General features: G+C 33.7%; 1 protein-coding gene and 1 long non-coding RNA gene across 2 annotated transcripts; one reads left to right on the forward strand and one right to left on the reverse strand.

Moving 5' to 3' along the window:
• Positions 1 to 269: 269 nt before the first annotated feature.
• LOC121123510 (uncharacterized) lies at positions 270 to 12,965 on the reverse strand. The gene is given in 6 exon segments (XM_040718637.2): positions 270 to 891; positions 953 to 1,060; positions 1,062 to 1,078; positions 2,286 to 2,583; positions 2,653 to 4,316; positions 12,316 to 12,965. Coding segments are annotated over 6 exon segments (2,544 nt in total). The 5' UTR covers positions 12,602 to 12,965; the 3' UTR covers positions 270 to 720.
• LOC121123512 (uncharacterized) lies at positions 6,609 to 7,631 on the forward strand. Its single transcript, XR_005866019.2, has 3 exons — positions 6,609 to 6,739; positions 6,804 to 7,100; positions 7,170 to 7,631. It is a non-coding gene; the product is annotated as an uncharacterized lncRNA (long non-coding RNA).
• Positions 12,966 to 17,809: the final 4,844 nt, after the last annotated feature.

A 17,809-nucleotide genomic window follows, 5' to 3' on the forward strand; every position in this document is an offset into this window, starting at 1 on the left:
CTTAAAATTTACGGCCTTTATTCTAATTTTAATTTCTTAATATCCTTAGCAATGCTGTTTTTTTTTTAGTTTTTTTTTAAGGGCATGAAAGTAAGGGATAATTAATTGAACTTTTCTAAGAAAAAAAGGTCATTTAAATAACCAAAATAAATTTGATACTGTATCAAAAGTAAGTCAAATATGTTTTCAAAAAGATATAACAAGGACTCCACACATTTTTTTTTGTCCCAAGGCCCCTTAAACCGGCCTTGCGAATAATTAATAAAATATACTTATATAAATAAATATATTTCCAAAGAAACCTTTAAATTTACTTCTTTAAAATTATGTATGATAATTAATTAATTATTGATATTAAGGATGTTGATATGATATATATGTACATATAATGATCTTCATGAAAAAACAAACAATTATCAAACGTTGTCGTCGTCCAAGGGGTACACCTTTTGTACAAAACTAAAAAAAGACAATCCAATGAATCTCAATTAATGCCAACTTTACAAACCCATTTCATACAACATTTACGAGGAGCAATAATAATTTAATCATCAGAATAATAAATATTTGTTATTTTTATAAATATAATTACAATAGAGAGATGTGTTTTTATTTTAAATATGCCCAAAAAATAAACGAAAAATAATCATTTCTGCCTTAGCTTTACAAATTGTATATATAAAAAGAAAATACCAAAAAATTAAAAATGAAATAGAGGATCTACGAATTCACTTGTAAAAGCATGCTCGCAAAATTGGAATTAGAGAATTTGAAATGCCTTTTATCATAGAATTTAAGAAGAGCTGGACTATATGGATGATTTTCTTTTAGATGAATGTAATGGACTTCTGGCTCTGGCGTTGTATGACCGCAATCCTCACAGACGTACATCTGTAAAAGACAAAGAGCATAAGGGTATTGTTATACGTAGATTATATTCAGACAAATATACCTTTGAGCGTCTCTGTTTATAATCGTACTGATGAGCAACTCCATGTACCTTGAGGCAATGAGACTCCAGGGAGCATCTTTGAGTAAAGGATTTTTCGCATAAATTACACCTTGTACGGTCGAACACCTTTAAGAGTACAATATGTAGATACAATGAAATGATAATTACGAGAAACAATAAAACATGGAGTGAGGGGTAAATTATCGCAAATCCTTTATATTTACAGTTAATAGAATTCAGCTTGGAAATTCAATTTTTATTTATAAATAATTGTGTTTTCTAAAATTTTATCCCTTAGAGAATTGGGTAGTAAAATGTGGACCATTAATTAATGTTAATTTTTTCATTAATATAGGAGGGGCAAGTCATTATTTTTGACATTCTGGTTCAGCCATCTTTTGTGCATAAACAAACTGTAATAAACATTTTGTCATATCGTCACCATGAGTGAGTAAAGAACCAAAAGGCAGCACATTTCAGATCTCCTAGATGTTGACGTTAAGTTGTTGAGGATTATGGACATGGTGAAGTGCTGTAAGAGGTGGGGTTTCAAGGCAGGCAAGATGGAAAAGATCTTTCTAGAAAAGCAGGAAGTGGAGGGTACAATTTAAAGAGGATCTGAAGTTCCTGTTCAGCTTGTAGAAGAAGATGAAGGAGTACCCTACAAAATCGTGAATAGGTGAATCACCTCGCCAACGACGTCTCCGTGGCTGGTAGGACCATTAGGAGGGCCTTGAAAGGCAACTTTGGATTGTTCTCATACAAGAGTACTCCATGCCACCTTCTGATAGAGGTTATGAAGGCCAAGAGGCTCGAGAGGTAAATAGACAAATAGATGTGAACCCCTTCCAGAGCAGATTTTAAGCTGTTGAACTTTGCTGTGTGGGGCACTTTGGAGAGAGAAAACACCAAAACTATACCCCCAAATGTGGACTCACTGAAGGCTCCCATAGTGGCTGCACGGGACAACTTTTATATGAGTTTTTCATCAACTCCTGAAAAAGGCCTTTCGATGACATGTAAAGGCTGTGATTGACGCTAAAGGTGACCATATTGAGTGATAATTTTTGCAAAGGCCTTGTTTACAATTTTTAATAAGATTTTTTTTTGTTATTTTTGAAAATAATTTTTTTTACGTATTTATAAACAACCTCTGGAGTCCACATTTTACTGCCGAACTCTATATATCTGACTCTCTGAATTTCTGTGTATTTAAATATTAATATTGAATATTAGACTCCCGGGATGACATATAGGCAATAAAACTAAGATTCTTAATTTTTGAGTTACGACAATTTGGCCCTCAACCCACGAATAATGAATGCTAACTCACCTGTATGCGTTCTTGTGTGTCTCTTCAGATCAAAAGTGTCATTGAATCCCTTACCACAAAAAGTACATAAATATCTCTTGGTGTCTGAATGACACTTCATGTGCCGATTTAGTAATCGCTGAAGGGTAAATATTTTTGAGCAGATTCGACATTGGAACTTCGAGGGATCTGACTCTGGTCGAGCTGGAGGTAACTTGTCCACAGGGATCTTCTCGGGAACCTCTCCTGAAGACATGGGATTCTTAATACCATGTCCTCCATTAATGAGTTCGATAGGAGAATTAGGTGGTATGCCCAACTATCATTTGAAAATTTAAAATGAGCCTCAATATAAAATAATTGTTAATAACTATGATAGAAATATTACCCTTTGTGATATGATTTGAATTCGCATTTGTAGAGATGGTATATTACTGATGTCGTCGTCTTCATTTGTTGGACCACCAGAAGCTGCTGTCATGATTGTGAAACTTGAGGAGGAGGAGGATGTAGACGAAGATGATTTCTTTCTGGAGGGAGATTTCACTTTTCCCGCATTTGATGGAGTTGGGGAGGAAGGAGAGTGGACCATCGATAGAGGGGAGAAAGCGGAGTCATTGCCCGAAGAAGTTGTGGAAGATGAGCAAGATTGATGAATGGAATCAACATTTTCCATTTTAATGAAACTCTGATCAAAAATACCTTGAGTATTACTCATGTTGGGAGGCGAGGCTGAACCTGAAATGGGTTCAACCTTTATTAAACCTTTTAATGCCGATGAGGGTATAGGTTCCATCAAGCCTTTTAGTACTGAATCATTTGTGTTAACTGAAGGAGGACCAGAAGAAAGTAAATTAGCCAGGTCCAAGTGCTGCTGTGATTGTGACGGTTGAGGGACTGGTGGACCTTGAGAGTGAGGATGGATGGGGTTAATTAGATCAGGTGACTGAGCTGCAGCAGCAGCTACAGCAGCGGCCGCCGCTGCTGCAGTTGACTTTATTCTGGCTAAATCCGTGAGATGGATAAAGTTGTGGAATGGAGATTCATTGGACTCTATTTTTTCGAGGGTGATGGGCTTAGAGTTTGTGGCCGTAGATAAAATGTTTTCTGGGTGATTGTTGTTGTGTGGAACCATATTGAGAGACTGTATTTGGAGCTGATGGTTGGGATTGTTTCCAAATTCATTGAGGCTGATATCCCCAAGGTCATCATAAAGGCTCTGAGTGAAAGAATCGCCTCCAATATCCAAAAAGGAAGCTGTGGAAGGTGATGATGAAGAGGATGAATTTGTTTGTTGTGGCTGTTGAGGAACAGAAGGAACGGATACAGCAAATTGAAGCAAGTTTTCTGCAATGGGTGCTCCATCCATAGGCATATTTTGTTGATGGATATCTGGAGGCTTATCGATGTCGATTTGATTGGAAGCATAAGGAAACTCTGTTTTTAAATTGATGTTATCCAGAACTGTAAGGGGGGAGAGATCCGCATTGTCTGCTAACCATTTTTGAGTAGGGGAATCCGGATAATCAAAGTTATCAAAATCCAAAATACCGTTATTATTATTATTATTATTGTTATTGTTGGAAATTCCACCATTTTGTTTATTGTAGTAGCCATTATTAGATGTTCCATTTGTTCCACCCCCATTATTCACATTATTGTTGGATTGAAAATAGTTCCCAGTGGAGGAACTTCCATTTCCATTTGCCAAAACATATCCACCAGCCCATATACTTGAATAAGAGGATTTATGCGGAGGTCCAGATGAATAAACGCATTTGGGAGATAGTCGAAAGTATATTATTATATTCCATTTCCGATAGTTAAAAAACCCAGCTCGACTGTATATCCATGAGCGAGAATATAAATCATTCTGACGATATTTATTTCCTTCATATTTGTCTCGTTTATATCCGAGAAAATCAAAGAATCTCTTAAAATTGAATGATGATTTGTGGAATGGTGACTTTTCTGATGGACTAAGGCTCTCTCCACCGTCCATCATATATTGAGGAGGTTGCGTTGAGACTTCATAGGAATCGAGATCCTCATCTAGAATAAATTATTTCAAGAAGAAAAAAAATTTATTAAGCTTTAATTATATGGGTGATTATATACAAAATGCATGGGTTTAAATATGTGTCTTATTTTGAAGGCGTAAGTTACTTTACTTTTGGGACTAGAGCATGGTGATAAGTAAATTAAGGAGCAAAGTTGAAGAAATTCCATTTTTTTATTAATATCATTTATAGAGTTGTAAATCCTAAGCATTTTGTTTAGGGCGTAAGCTTTGTTATTGAAGTCAAACTGAGCATTGTTTTTTAAACTTTTTAATCTGTCATTAATTATTCTTTCCTTTTCGAGGAGAGAACATCTAAGTATTATCATGCCTGACAAAGAGTAACACTGATTATTTGATGGGGAGTTTTAAGTGGTAGTCCCTCTTGGACTCGATGTACAATAACAAACTTGTGTTTGATTCGTTCATGTTATAGATGCTCAAATCAAATTTCATGGCCAGAGATCCTAATAAAGTAGGATTTTGGGAATATTAACAAAGAAAAAAAACTACAAATCAACAAGGCTATTTTGAGAATTTTTGGAGGACAAGAGAAGCTTAACTGCCATGACGTATGAGCGTTAGATCAGCTACAAGCAGCTGTGACGAGAAGAAAAGAAAATATACAAGAATTACCAGGGGCGTCCGCAGGATTATATTTTAGGGGGAGGGTCTTAATTTTTATAATTTTTTTTCAAAAACCCATAGTTATTAACAAAAAATTAAACTTTCCACAGCTGTTTAAAAAATTTAATTTTTTGTAATAATATTTGATTAATGAAATTTCAAATATAACGTTTTGCAAAAAAAAAAAACTTGTTAAATCTACAGCTATTCACAAAAATTTAAAAAAAATTTGGGAAAAAATTTCTGCTCTTATTTTCCTATAAATTTTTTTCATCGTAACCAAAAAAATTCATTGTAAAAAGCAAAAAATCCTTAGTTTAGGGGGGCTACATCCCCTCCAGCCAACCCCTGCGTACGCCCCTGATTACTCCGATAATCTGAGTCCAAGAAGGACTTACAATAGGGCATGAGAAAACTAAAAACAACCAATCCACAGTCTGTAACTCTTAGTTAAACTAGTTGTTTAAAAAAAATGGCCTATGAAGAGAGTTTAAACAGCGCCTTCCTTTTAAGTAACATATGTACTCCTACATTTTGTATTAAATAATATAATCATTCAGGGAGCTGTATTATTTTGTCGCAAGACTGTGCCACTCTCTGTTACTTTGTTTAGAAGCTAATATAAGTAAACAATACTCATGTCCCATTACAACTCCGCAACAAACCCTCAAGGTTACATTGCCTCTGTTATGAACTGTTACAAATGTTCAACACCGTTTCGTTTATATCAATTATAGTTTTTTTGTTGCATTTAGTAGAAAAGGAAATTCACTCCTCAAGAATGAGATAATAATGAAAATCTGCTTAAGAAAATAAAATTCACTCTTCAAGTTGTCAACTCCAAAAACAGGACCGAGCTAAAATATACTTGACAATTAAGCTGCTCATCTCTCAAGCATTCTTCAAATTAAAATGAAGGGTTGTTACCATATTCATTTTCGGATTTCTTTTTCACATACCAAAAATACTTATGATTTACAACCCTACTCATTAATGTACTTACTATCTGGAAAGGATTCTGTGTGCTACAATGTACATTCCTCAGTAGATCTTTGTAAAAGAATGTATACATTCAATAAAGGCTATAAAACAACAATTTGGGACTCTGATGCAAATCAAGAATCTATTTTTTCGTCATCAACAATCATGCCGCTTACTATGAAAATAATAGTGACTCTTTGATAAACAATAATATCCAATCAAAACCTCACATGTTTACAAATTTTAAAAACTTTGAAGAAGTCAAATTTCTATATACAAAATCGAACGAGTCCATGGCATTAATTTTTAAGTGATATAAACTTTGTTTTGAGCTTGAATTTTTCACATTTGATAATGTTTTCAGTCATAATTATCATGGTATAATCCTATTGAGTTTTGCTATGATACTAGCGCCATGCATCTGAACGCAAGTCGGACGTTAAACAGCTATGTCCATAAGGAGCATGCCCTTTAATTGTACGATAAATATATATTATTCAGAATACCATTATCGTATAAAGCTACTCCTATTTCGTCATAGACTACTACTCCGTTCAAACAAAAATAAATCTTATAAAGTACGAAAAGACCATGTAAGTAATAATAACATAAGTTAAGTTGTTGGAAAAGAGAGAGGAACGCGAAGCAAGAAGAATGGTTCAGTGAACTCCAGTCAACGTAGTTGATGGGACTACAAGAAAAAGAAGAAGAATTCATTTTCTTTTCCTGACGGCGCCTGCTAATTATAGCCGTATTCCTCTGGTGGAAGAGCGTATTACGTACTATCATCATTATCATCATACTTTAGGTTTATCATCATTAAAATAAAAGATAAGGAATCCACATTAAATAATTATATTTGTTCTTTTAAGAGCGTGCGAATTCTGGCTCCTGCTGTAGGAGCAGATAAAGTACGAAAATCACATCTCTAACTCATCAAAAATGCATCATCCTATGAGATTATTCATATGAAGACTCCTCCCGGCCTCTCTTTTGTTACAATCGGTTTACTTTGAGTGAATTCAGCGTGATTAAAGTGCAAAGCACTTTGCTCTAAATCCGAAATCATGTAGAATCTTCGAAAGGCGTGTGTGTGTGTGTGTCTGACTGCATGGAATAAAGAGAAAAGACTTCGTGATATCCGATTCTAGATAATTTATTGATAAAAAGTACGTAGCATCTGTTGCTCACTTGATGACGTCACTTACAAATTATAATTAGTGGTATTCTTTGTCCAGTCTATATAGGCACTAAAGGAGAAACATTTATGATGTTATGGGCATGATGCTATCTGATAATGGACATTGTGAAGAGTATTTCATAGTATATTAATCCATCATGATTCATAATCATGTCTAATTGATGCAGTGAGATAAAAATGGGGAGAGCTGAGGCATCAGCGAAGAAGTTAAATCAATACACAGAATATAATATATATTATTTCATGATCATATTGTTTCTTCAAAAAGAGACCCAGGTAATAAAACAATTTTCTCCATTATATTACCTACATAATATGCAAAGGCGGAAATGTCGTTGACTGGATTGTGAATCCAATTACGAACAATAAAAGAGAGGAAAATAAATCATCACTCTGTTAGACTTGGAAGGTTTTGTACTACATCGTTGAATGTTCATATAAATCACATATTATATACAAAGTAAGAATTAATTCCACTTATAAGAATCTGAGGAACTTTGCTTCGATATGTACCTATTTATTTTGTGTTGAGACTCGGTACAACACAAATTTTTTTCACTTTGGTCTTAATGGATTTTTTATTGACCGATTTGCATCGATATTTCAGTGATACAGACAACAATTTCAGAGCGTATAAAGAAATGTAATTGTAGACCGATTGTTTTCGGTCTCAATCTATGGACGGATTTATGAGTTGTACAAAAAGGATTTATCCAACAAATTTATCTCCATATGACATTATTCACAATTTTGAAACACATTTGACATGATCAAAATTTATACATAGAATCCGTCTAATTGAATTTCAAATGAAACACCGTCGGATATATACCAAACTTTTCATTCAGAAGCATCGATATCCCAACTTCTTTAAATGACGGAATGAGTTTGGTTTACTAAAAATTATAACGCTCTAGAGTTTTCAAATCGAAAACCAACACTAGTATTTATGAATGACGTTTTGAATATCATTTTGAAGAGGGCCTGGAGAGGTTCCATGCTATTTTACTATTAAACAGTGCCTTAATCACGATTTTTAATGGGGCTAGAGGTCATGATATAGAGTGACCATGGATGACTCACCATAGACCATTGTTAAATAGTAATATGTAAAAGTAATGGCTATATTATGGTTTTGAAAAGTGGGTTCCTGAACTGTTTGCCTATGTTACTTGTAATCCTTGTTCTACGCCTTGCAATACAAAACATTTAGTTGAGCATATTTTATATTCTGCAAGATATTAAAAATGTTATAGGGAACCTCAAAGACGAAAAGTATTATTCGGAGCCTAGCCCGGTAATGAGGGCCCAGTTGAGTACACAGGATTCAAAATTGATTATATCTGGTCATTGTTTCAAGGGAGTTCTACTCGCCTATTTAGTTTGTTCGTTAGACCTAATAATGTATTATTAACAACATACATACCATAGAAGGTTAAACGCGTTGACGCAATTTGTCCTTGAATGAAAGATGCGTAAATGGCACGCATCAGCGTCGTCCTATCTTCTTAGTACATAAGTATACACACGATGATGAATAATCAAAACTCCCCTGAAATGGGGCCCTTTATATATATATATATATACTTATATCGTGCTGATACTGTTGGCACCCCTAGTACCAGTGCTCACAACATGGTAGTTTATAGGCATTTAAGAGTGTATTTAGTGAATGTTCCTAAAGGGTTTGACCTAGGGGCCCCTTGAGTACTTTTATTATTATATGAGGGAATCAATTCCATGCATTATGGTTACATGAACGACTTACGAGTACAAGAAGTAGGTGGAAGAATGACTTAAGACATGTATTTCCCTTAGTCGTTGCTGTTGGTATTTTATTTCATACCTTGTCTATGTTGTAGTACGTATGTACTCTGACTATGAGCCAATCAGAAGGAACTTTAAAAGATATATTGTAAATTAAAGTTCCTTCCTCTTTTTCAAGTCGTGGGAAATGAAATGAAAAGAAAAAGAGAGATGAGGCCTTCTTTCAGTTACATATATCCATGTATATTGATATATAAGTGGCTCGTCAACATGAAAGGAAGCTAGAGGGATTTTTCTCAATATTGAGTGTGGATTATGTCGTTACCTTTATCATATCTCGCGACCTTTCATATGAGATGAAACAGATGCTCAAAATCAGTTGGGCGTAGTAATTGTACACGGCTTAACAAGACCTAATTCTAATTAAACCGATCAACGTTCAGAACACGGATTAGGAGGGGGGGAAACAGACACTGCCACAGATGACAACTAGATACACTCTATATTTTTATGTTAGCAAATTAATGCCTTGATATACGAATTATCACTCATTTCTATCAACAAATTATTCTGCGTAAACCCTTGGGAATGCTGCAAATGACACTCTTAAAGTAGCCAAAATGGATCGTCACAATAACATAATGATAAATTAACTTATTTTATTTAGTAGGTAACAACATATCCGGGGCAATGTAAATCTTTTAAAGCAAATAAAGGCTCTAAATTATAGCTACAATTCTTGAGTATCTTAAATCATCCTAGAAATGTGATTCATAAGTCTATAACTGACTCAAATATATCTATGAGTAAATGGGGATTTCTTCCTTTCCTTGATTTTTTAAAGATTATTTTGATGCTGACGAACGCCGCCATGTGCCTTGAATAACGACCGAACAAACAACATCAATAAATAATTGATATTCATTTGGCAGAGAAAGTTGTGATGCATTTATTATCATCATTATTCGACTCTAAATAAATGTAATTCACATTCCAAGTCATGTTTAAAACCCTTCTTTTTTTTCTTTTTTCTCATTATTAAAAGCCAACAACTACGGAGGGAGCATTTGCGATCCAACAGATGCTGATAAAAAACACTCACGTTACGTAGTAGATTGAATGAAGAAAAAAAGAAGAAAAAAAAAAAAAAAAACCGGAAATAGAGTCTAACCACGAAACAACCTGTTCCCCACCGTCTACTTCTTTAAATCCATTTAAAGTCATATTGTATATCCACTTATTATGAAAAAAATAGAGGTGTATGAAGCCATGTTGTACATGGCTAAACAAACCGCCAAAAATGTACTTATTGCTCTGAAATTTAACAGGTGAATAAGAGAAATTTCTTTTTTACTTAGGGCCTTTCCACAAGTTGCATGACGTAAATTAACAGAAAGAGAAAAAGAATTGGACACACTATTTTGATTCAACAACTACAATAATAAAAGGAACGCTCTTCCTACATGAGTGACTCAGATAACCTTCAGACGCATTTTCAAGGACAAATAAATTAAAAATGGTACTAAAAACCACCACATATTTGTATGTGGCTGTTTTTTGGTGTGTAAAAAATAAGAAGCAAATTACACAGAAAAAAAACTTATTTCTGAGAATACAGTATTTTACACGCTTGAGTCTGCTGCAACTTCCCCAGTTTCTCATAAATGCCGTGAAGGTCAATCAAGGAAGTATTTTGCTGCTGCTGCTGCTGCTACAAGTAAACGATAATAAAAGGAACAGGTTTGTCTCTCTTCCTTCAATCTTTATATATTTGTCAGATAGTGTTGGGTCGGTCTGTAAAAAATAAAAAAAGGCACTTCAGTCCGGTCCTGATTAATAATTTTGTCAGTGCTAGGACGGGTCCTTATTGGTCAGGTATTATAACTACGTACAACTGATTAAATGACGTAGTTAGTTACTAACTGCGTCATTTCAGCCGTTGAAGTTTCATCATAATCTCTTTCAGAGACGAAATACATGAAGTTTAACAGGGGCGTACGCAGGATTATATATACATATATTTGGGGGGCTTGGTTTTTGGACCTTTTGAAAAATTCAAATTTTTTCTCTATTACATAATTTAGCCAAGTGACTTTTTTTTGGAACATAAATCTTTTAAAAAAATTTGCCCCCTATTTTCGCATAAAACTTTTTAATCCTGCCGAAAAAAATTCCTGCTACAGTGCAAAAAAAAACCAGTCACTCCATTCCTCCCCCCTCTGCGGAGGGACATGTTTAAAGTAGGAGACGTGTGGATTTAGAACATTCTAGATAGGAGTGAAGAAAATAAAAAGATAGCTAGGACTTAAAGACCTACATATAGGTCCTTAGGACTGTTCTAGGACCGACGATCCAACACTACAGTCAGACTAAAACGGCAGTCTATTTCGTTATTTTGAACACTTTTAATTGATCCGTCAAAATGCGTATTTAGTTTACCATTCCTCCAAGGATCAATTATTCCTTTGGATTAATTAATTATGAAGCAATCCAAACCCATCATTTCGGTCAAAGGACACAAATATCAATCCTGATTGAGGTCATAGGGGACAACTCCCCTTTTGATATTATTAAGGGCAACAAACAAAATATGTAATTCCTCCTTTTATTCCGACCCTTCCTACACGTCCTATGGGCTATGAATATTACGTATGGTATGTTTCTACAATTATACGTATTTATTTATTTTTGCCGCTCCCTATGACTTTTAAAACTTCCGCGTTTTTTTATTTTATTTAATCTCAAACTTAACGGTAAACCAGAGGCTTTGACGACTACATTTAGGCTTATAAATACAAGAGAGGAAGAAGAATGCCTACCCTCCTCCCTATTCCTCTTTTTCTTCTTCCTAGGAACCATCCTATTATTTAATCTGCTGATTCATATATATATATAAAGCAAACCCTGCTACAAAAATAACACAATAAAAACTACATGTGCAGATTTATAAGCCTTATTGACCTTGACCAAAATTTGATTTGATTTTTTATTTCCACCTTCAAAATGACCTTGAAAAACGATGGATTTCAACCTTCAAAGTAGGAAGAGGACGGAGGGAGTTTTTAACAATTTATAATTAGAATAATATTTACTTGAGCAAATTGGTTATAAATCTCTCTCTCTCTCTATCTATTTATAGATAGAGAGATTAAGAGACTCAGAGAGAAGCTCCCAAATAACTACACAACCATTATTACACATAAACCATTTGTTCGTTCACCTTCAACTATTTTTATCACTATTATAATAAGATATATAATTCTTGTTATTTAATTCCTCGGGAGTACCTATTTCTATCTTTCTACCTGAGCAACACTCTTTTTCCTCCCCAGGAATTAATGGTCCCCACGTTATTACAATGGGGGACCATTAACTCTACCAGCCCCCAAACTCTTACAATATATATACGAACTTACCTATGTGATGATGTTGTTCATGATGAAGGATGCGACTACAACACGGAGTGTCAAAAAAGTCCTGAGGCTCGTCCTCCGGACCGCTCAGTACCTCAGGTTCCTCTACTTCCTTGACTTCCTCCACTTTTTCCTTATCCAAAGCCCTTTCCCCGCCGAAATAATGGAATAAGGGGGGCTCTTTATTGAGCCATAAGGAAGAAGAGCCCTTATTCCGCCCCTGATGGGATTCCAGTAATTCCTGATGCTGTTCCAGCATCTGATCCCGGAGCAGAAATATTTTCGGCATCTTGGGAGGAGCAGACACTGATGTTATATATATTTAATAATGTATTTTCATGAATTATGTTGATACGCGGATGACGTATGCATATATCCATGGACTTCTTATTTAATTCACAACTTCAATCCATTTGGATATCGTAAGTATTTTGTGTGACATGTACACGATTCGATAACTTAGTTTAAACTGGTTCCTAGTTGGTAATATCAGCAGTGTACCTTTGTGTTGCTGTCGGCGAGCCATGGTACATTTATTTTTCTTATTATTATTAATCTGTATGTGTGTGTTGGGTGAAGAAGCGCCTGGGTTGACGAGAATGATGTTCCTGTGTGTTGCTTCTTGGTTGTACCATCATCATTCACCGCACAGTAATATATAAATATAATCTTTATTATTGTAAGAGTCAAACGCAGACCCGGAGTACTTGTTGGTTCGTTCCACAAGGTTGGGTTGAGATCCCTAATATGACTTAAATAATAATTTCTTTACTTGTATGTTGTAGTGCAGTAATTAGTGATCATAGTGGGGATGGTGCAAGGTGGGTTGACCCCTAAGTTATATCAAAGTCATAAATTACGTCATAATTGAAGGAGACGCCATCTTGAGGACTTTAAGTTGATATGTTTACTTTTTACAATGGACCAATTTTATGATAAATCAGAGGCGTCTGCAGGGTTATTTTGGGAAGGGGTTTGGTTTTTGGATTTACAAAAGCAATCTACAAAAAATGTCAAAATTAAATTTTTTGGAAACTTTTTTGAATATTTTAGTTTCTAGCAAAAAATTACACAATGCATAACTTTTCGCAAAAAATTAAATTTTTTGAAAAAAAATATTTAAAAATGAAATTTTATTTTTAAATTTTTTAAAATTTGTATGCTTTGAGCTTGGATTCTTAACATTTCATAAAGTTTTCAGCTTCATAATTATTGTTCAAAATCCTCTTGAGTTTTCCTGCAATACTAGCACCGTTCATCTGCAGTAAACAAAATGTCACAAATGGAATGAAACTAAAAGACATTTCATTATACCAGCCATAAAAAAAAGTAGACCCTGGTTTTTTTTATGAGCCCCATGATTTAACAAGTTTTTGCATGACTAATGGTATATTTAATAATATGAGAATCTGTCTACATATTTACGGCCGGTAAATATTATTTAGATAGGTACATTCATGCCTATTTAGGCTTACTTATGTTTGTACTTCGACCATATAAAAGTGCCCTTTGCATATCATCTTTTTTTTTTTTGTGAAGAATCGGCCCGTTCTAGATATTAACAAAATGCATAAAATACTCAAATCCGTTTACCCTAAAGACACAACAAAGGTGTACATAAACACAAATAAATTCAAATTGTTTTATATATTCAGGCCTTAATTTCATGGACGTTCCATCAGATTAAAGAAAATGTATAAATCTGCATTATATTGAAACATACAGAATGGGGATCCAAAATTTGGAGTAGCATTTAATCACAATTTTATCCTGTTATTTGTATTTTATACGATTTTTCAATACTCACCCAAACAATGGCTGAGCTAAAGTAAACAAGTTTTGTTTTAATCTCGTGTCTCTAAGTGTACAAATCTCGGAGAAACAACAAAAAAATGCAACGTGTATCCGATCTCCTCTGCGCCTGTATCCGTGCCGAAAGAACTTCAGAGACCTTTGGCATACTACACTAGAAGTCATTAAAGTCATATACAGCTAAGAAAAACCAAAACTTTTTGAGTAACAATAACTTATAGCCATATGGCCCTTCTCCAGCCCTGACATCAAGCCCATGGACTAAGCAGTTTGAGGTGTCTTTGGAGAAGAACTTCTTCCGTAGCACTACTCCGAATTTGGTCTTTTCTTGATTCCATAAAAATCAGGTTTTTCGTAATTTAATCATGCTGCTACAAGTTCTGTGTAATATATAAAGGAGTCTGTTTAACGTCCGACATGACTTGTCCACTACTAGTATCGCAGCAAAACTCAATAGGATTTTAAACGATAATTATGATTGAAAACATCATTATGAAATGTGAAAAATCAAAGCTCAAAGCAAAGGTTATATGACTAGAAAATGATACCACGGTGTAATTTAAATTTTTTTTTGTAGAGAAATTCGACTACCTCGACTTTAAAATTTGAGATCCTCTCAGATTTTGATTGTATAGAGGGCGCCCTTGTGGCTATTCTTGTACATCAAACAGCTCCTCACTGAAATCATGATTGAGAAGGATTCGCTATCCTGAGGGACTCAAAATTGATTTTTTAAATACATAAAATGGTCAAAATTTCCAATAAACCTTGATTAAACTCCATCAAATGACTTTATAAATAAACAAAAAGACTTAACACCGCCATTAAATACTACTTGATGCCAATGATTAACAGTGCTATTGGAATATAATCAAGGGGATATGCAAAATTAACAGGAAGACAAGGTTATACCATAACGCGTGTACGACTGATGTTTGACTTCCACCACGCTTTTTAATATTGACGGCATAGTCAATGAGTGGTTGCTTGTTTTGTCAAAATCGGTCTTTCTTGCCATGCAGTTGGTATGAAGCATCAAATTGAAAATTCTACTTATAGTAACGTCATAGCTATGATTGGTCGATTATGATTTTATCAAAATATGTCTGTCTTGCCTAGCAGTCGGCACGATACATCAACGTGAAAATTCAAACCAGGCCAATTGTATGATGGTCTAACCTTGTATTAATATTAAGCTCGGTAATAACTATGAAATGTGTAAACTTATACAATATTTTTTTTGATCAATTAAGGAGAAAAAAAGTACAATAATTAGAGAAAGAAATATTTTTCTTCCAATCTAATTAATAGTTAATTTTCGTATACAATATGGAAATTAGATTGTATAGCGACGCAATAACATATTTTGAATACTTTTTAGTGTCAGATACATAATAAAGTTAGGCAATAGAGATATACATTTTTGATAGACAGTAAGTTTCAAGTTATTTTATTGTGTTGGTCTCATTTTGACACACACTATTTTGCTTAATATTAATGATTTTTCATATTTATAAAACTTGTATTGTGTATGCCTCTTTTAAACAATGCATACGTCACGTGAAAACACTGTTTTAAATCTCTCGCTGTCTCAAGAACGTTCCTATCATAGAAAAACTTGGGGACGTTCGCAGATGGTAGGTTGCAGGGGCTGTAGCCCTACCTCAAATTAAGGAATTTTTGCTTTTTACTACATAATTTAACATTTGATTTTTTTTTCAAGAAACTTAATATTTGATTTTTTTTTCAAAAAATTTTATTTAATTTTTAAAATTTTTTTATTTTCTGTGAATATCTATGAATTTTTGAAATTTTTCTCATAAAAATATAATATTAAAAATTTTATTTTTGAAATTTTTTCCAGAAAATTTAATTTCATGAAAACAGAAAAAGATTTAATATTCGAAATTTAATTTTCGATTTATTTGTACATAGCTGTGGATTTTTGAATTTTTTTTAGGAAAAATTTAATTTTTTGAGAATAAATATAGATTTTTGAAAGTTTTTAATAGCAACTGTGGATTGTTGAATTTTTTGATAATAGCGATGTTTTTTTAAATTTTTGTCCAAAAAATTTAATTTTTTGTGAAATTTTTAAAAAAAATTTCGAAAACATTTTATATTTTTAATTTAATTTTTCAAATATGATTTAAATAATAAATATTATTGTATTTAAAAAAAGAAAAAAAACCGAGCCCCCTAACACTATAATCCTTTGGACGCCCCGGAACCTGATGCAATTTGCTAATTACCTGAATGAATTATGTATTGTTTTGGACAAAATCCCTTGATTTGTCATTACTGACCACAAAAGTGTAATGAATAATAATTACTTCGACATACAAATTACATCATCATGATGTAATGCGAAGACGGAGAACGTTCCAGAATCAATACGTCATGAGAATTTAAAATGACCCCTTTTTTATGGATAGTTTTTTGTAGTTATTTTTGAATACATGTATTGTATATTTAGTGAAGTTATATAAAATAAATCTCTAATTTCTAGAGATGTATTATTTGAATTAATCAAATAGAACAGTTCCTTTTATGCTTTGTGCAACACGTTTTTCACAGCACAGAAACAACTACATACATACATAAAAACAACAACGCAGTTAAAACAAAATAAAGAAAAAGATAAAAAACGTAGAAAATCATTTTAAAAATAATCTCTTTTTCCGGTAAGAAATATTTTCACTTTTTTGCAGCGAGATGTTTCTAGCTCTTCTTCCGTCTTCCTCTTCAACATCATAGGGAAATAGAGCTTGACCAATCGAAGAAGGAGGAGGAAGAGACAATTGAGAATGCTCACGTCGTAAAAATAAATGAACTCGAAAACCTACTCCCTTTTTTTTGTACAAATAACTTGAGTTCTAAAAAGTATGACTTAGTGCGAATGCGCTACTTTTTGTAATAGCAATTAACATCAGTTTTTTTTATTTATCAAAGCTTTTATAATCATTATCGAATAGAGAAAATATCGGAGTAATTCCAGCTTGGATGCCTTTGCAATATAAGGCATGGGAATTGTATTCATTTCCATTTAATTGTTCTTTTTTTTTTTTTTAAAACCAAGTGATGACTATGAGTTTAATTTTGGTTGAAATTTAGTTAGCTATGAAAAAACTAGGGTCACATTTCCTCGGATCCGTAAGTAGAAAATGTTCCTTAGGCCTACATACTCGTTTTAATTTAAAAGGATTCGGATGAAGCAAACAAATATCGCGCCCTTAGTTTTAAAATGACGTCATATTAAATTAAGAATAATCAAGGTGGAAACATCTGTCGTCAATATAACATACAGAGCGAAAAAATCGCTCTACATCCTATTAAACTCGTTTTTAAATTTGATCTGCTGTCTTAAATTGAGATATGGACTAAAATATCAGTTTAAATCTCTCCAAAGAAAAATAGCCTATGACTTGTGTTGTGTCCGTCCTCATTTGGGACCGAGGCCCAGTCCAGTCCTATTTGTTGGTTCTCAAAAAGGTAAAATCGATCCCTTGTGATGTAATTCAGGGTGTTTTTTTCTTCTTTTAATTATTGATACGATTCAGAGGACCAGTCCTAAGACTAGACGGGACCAAATAAATACGGACCAACTCAGCACTACTTATGACTGGACCGAAAGAAACATTCGGTATTTGACCGAGTCTCAACACTAATGACCCAAGGATCAGTC

The sequence above is a fragment of the Lepeophtheirus salmonis genome, chromosome 8 (assembly GCF_016086655.4).
Source record: "Lepeophtheirus salmonis chromosome 8, UVic_Lsal_1.4, whole genome shotgun sequence".
Taxonomy (NCBI): Eukaryota; Metazoa; Arthropoda; class Copepoda; order Siphonostomatoida; family Caligidae; genus Lepeophtheirus; species Lepeophtheirus salmonis.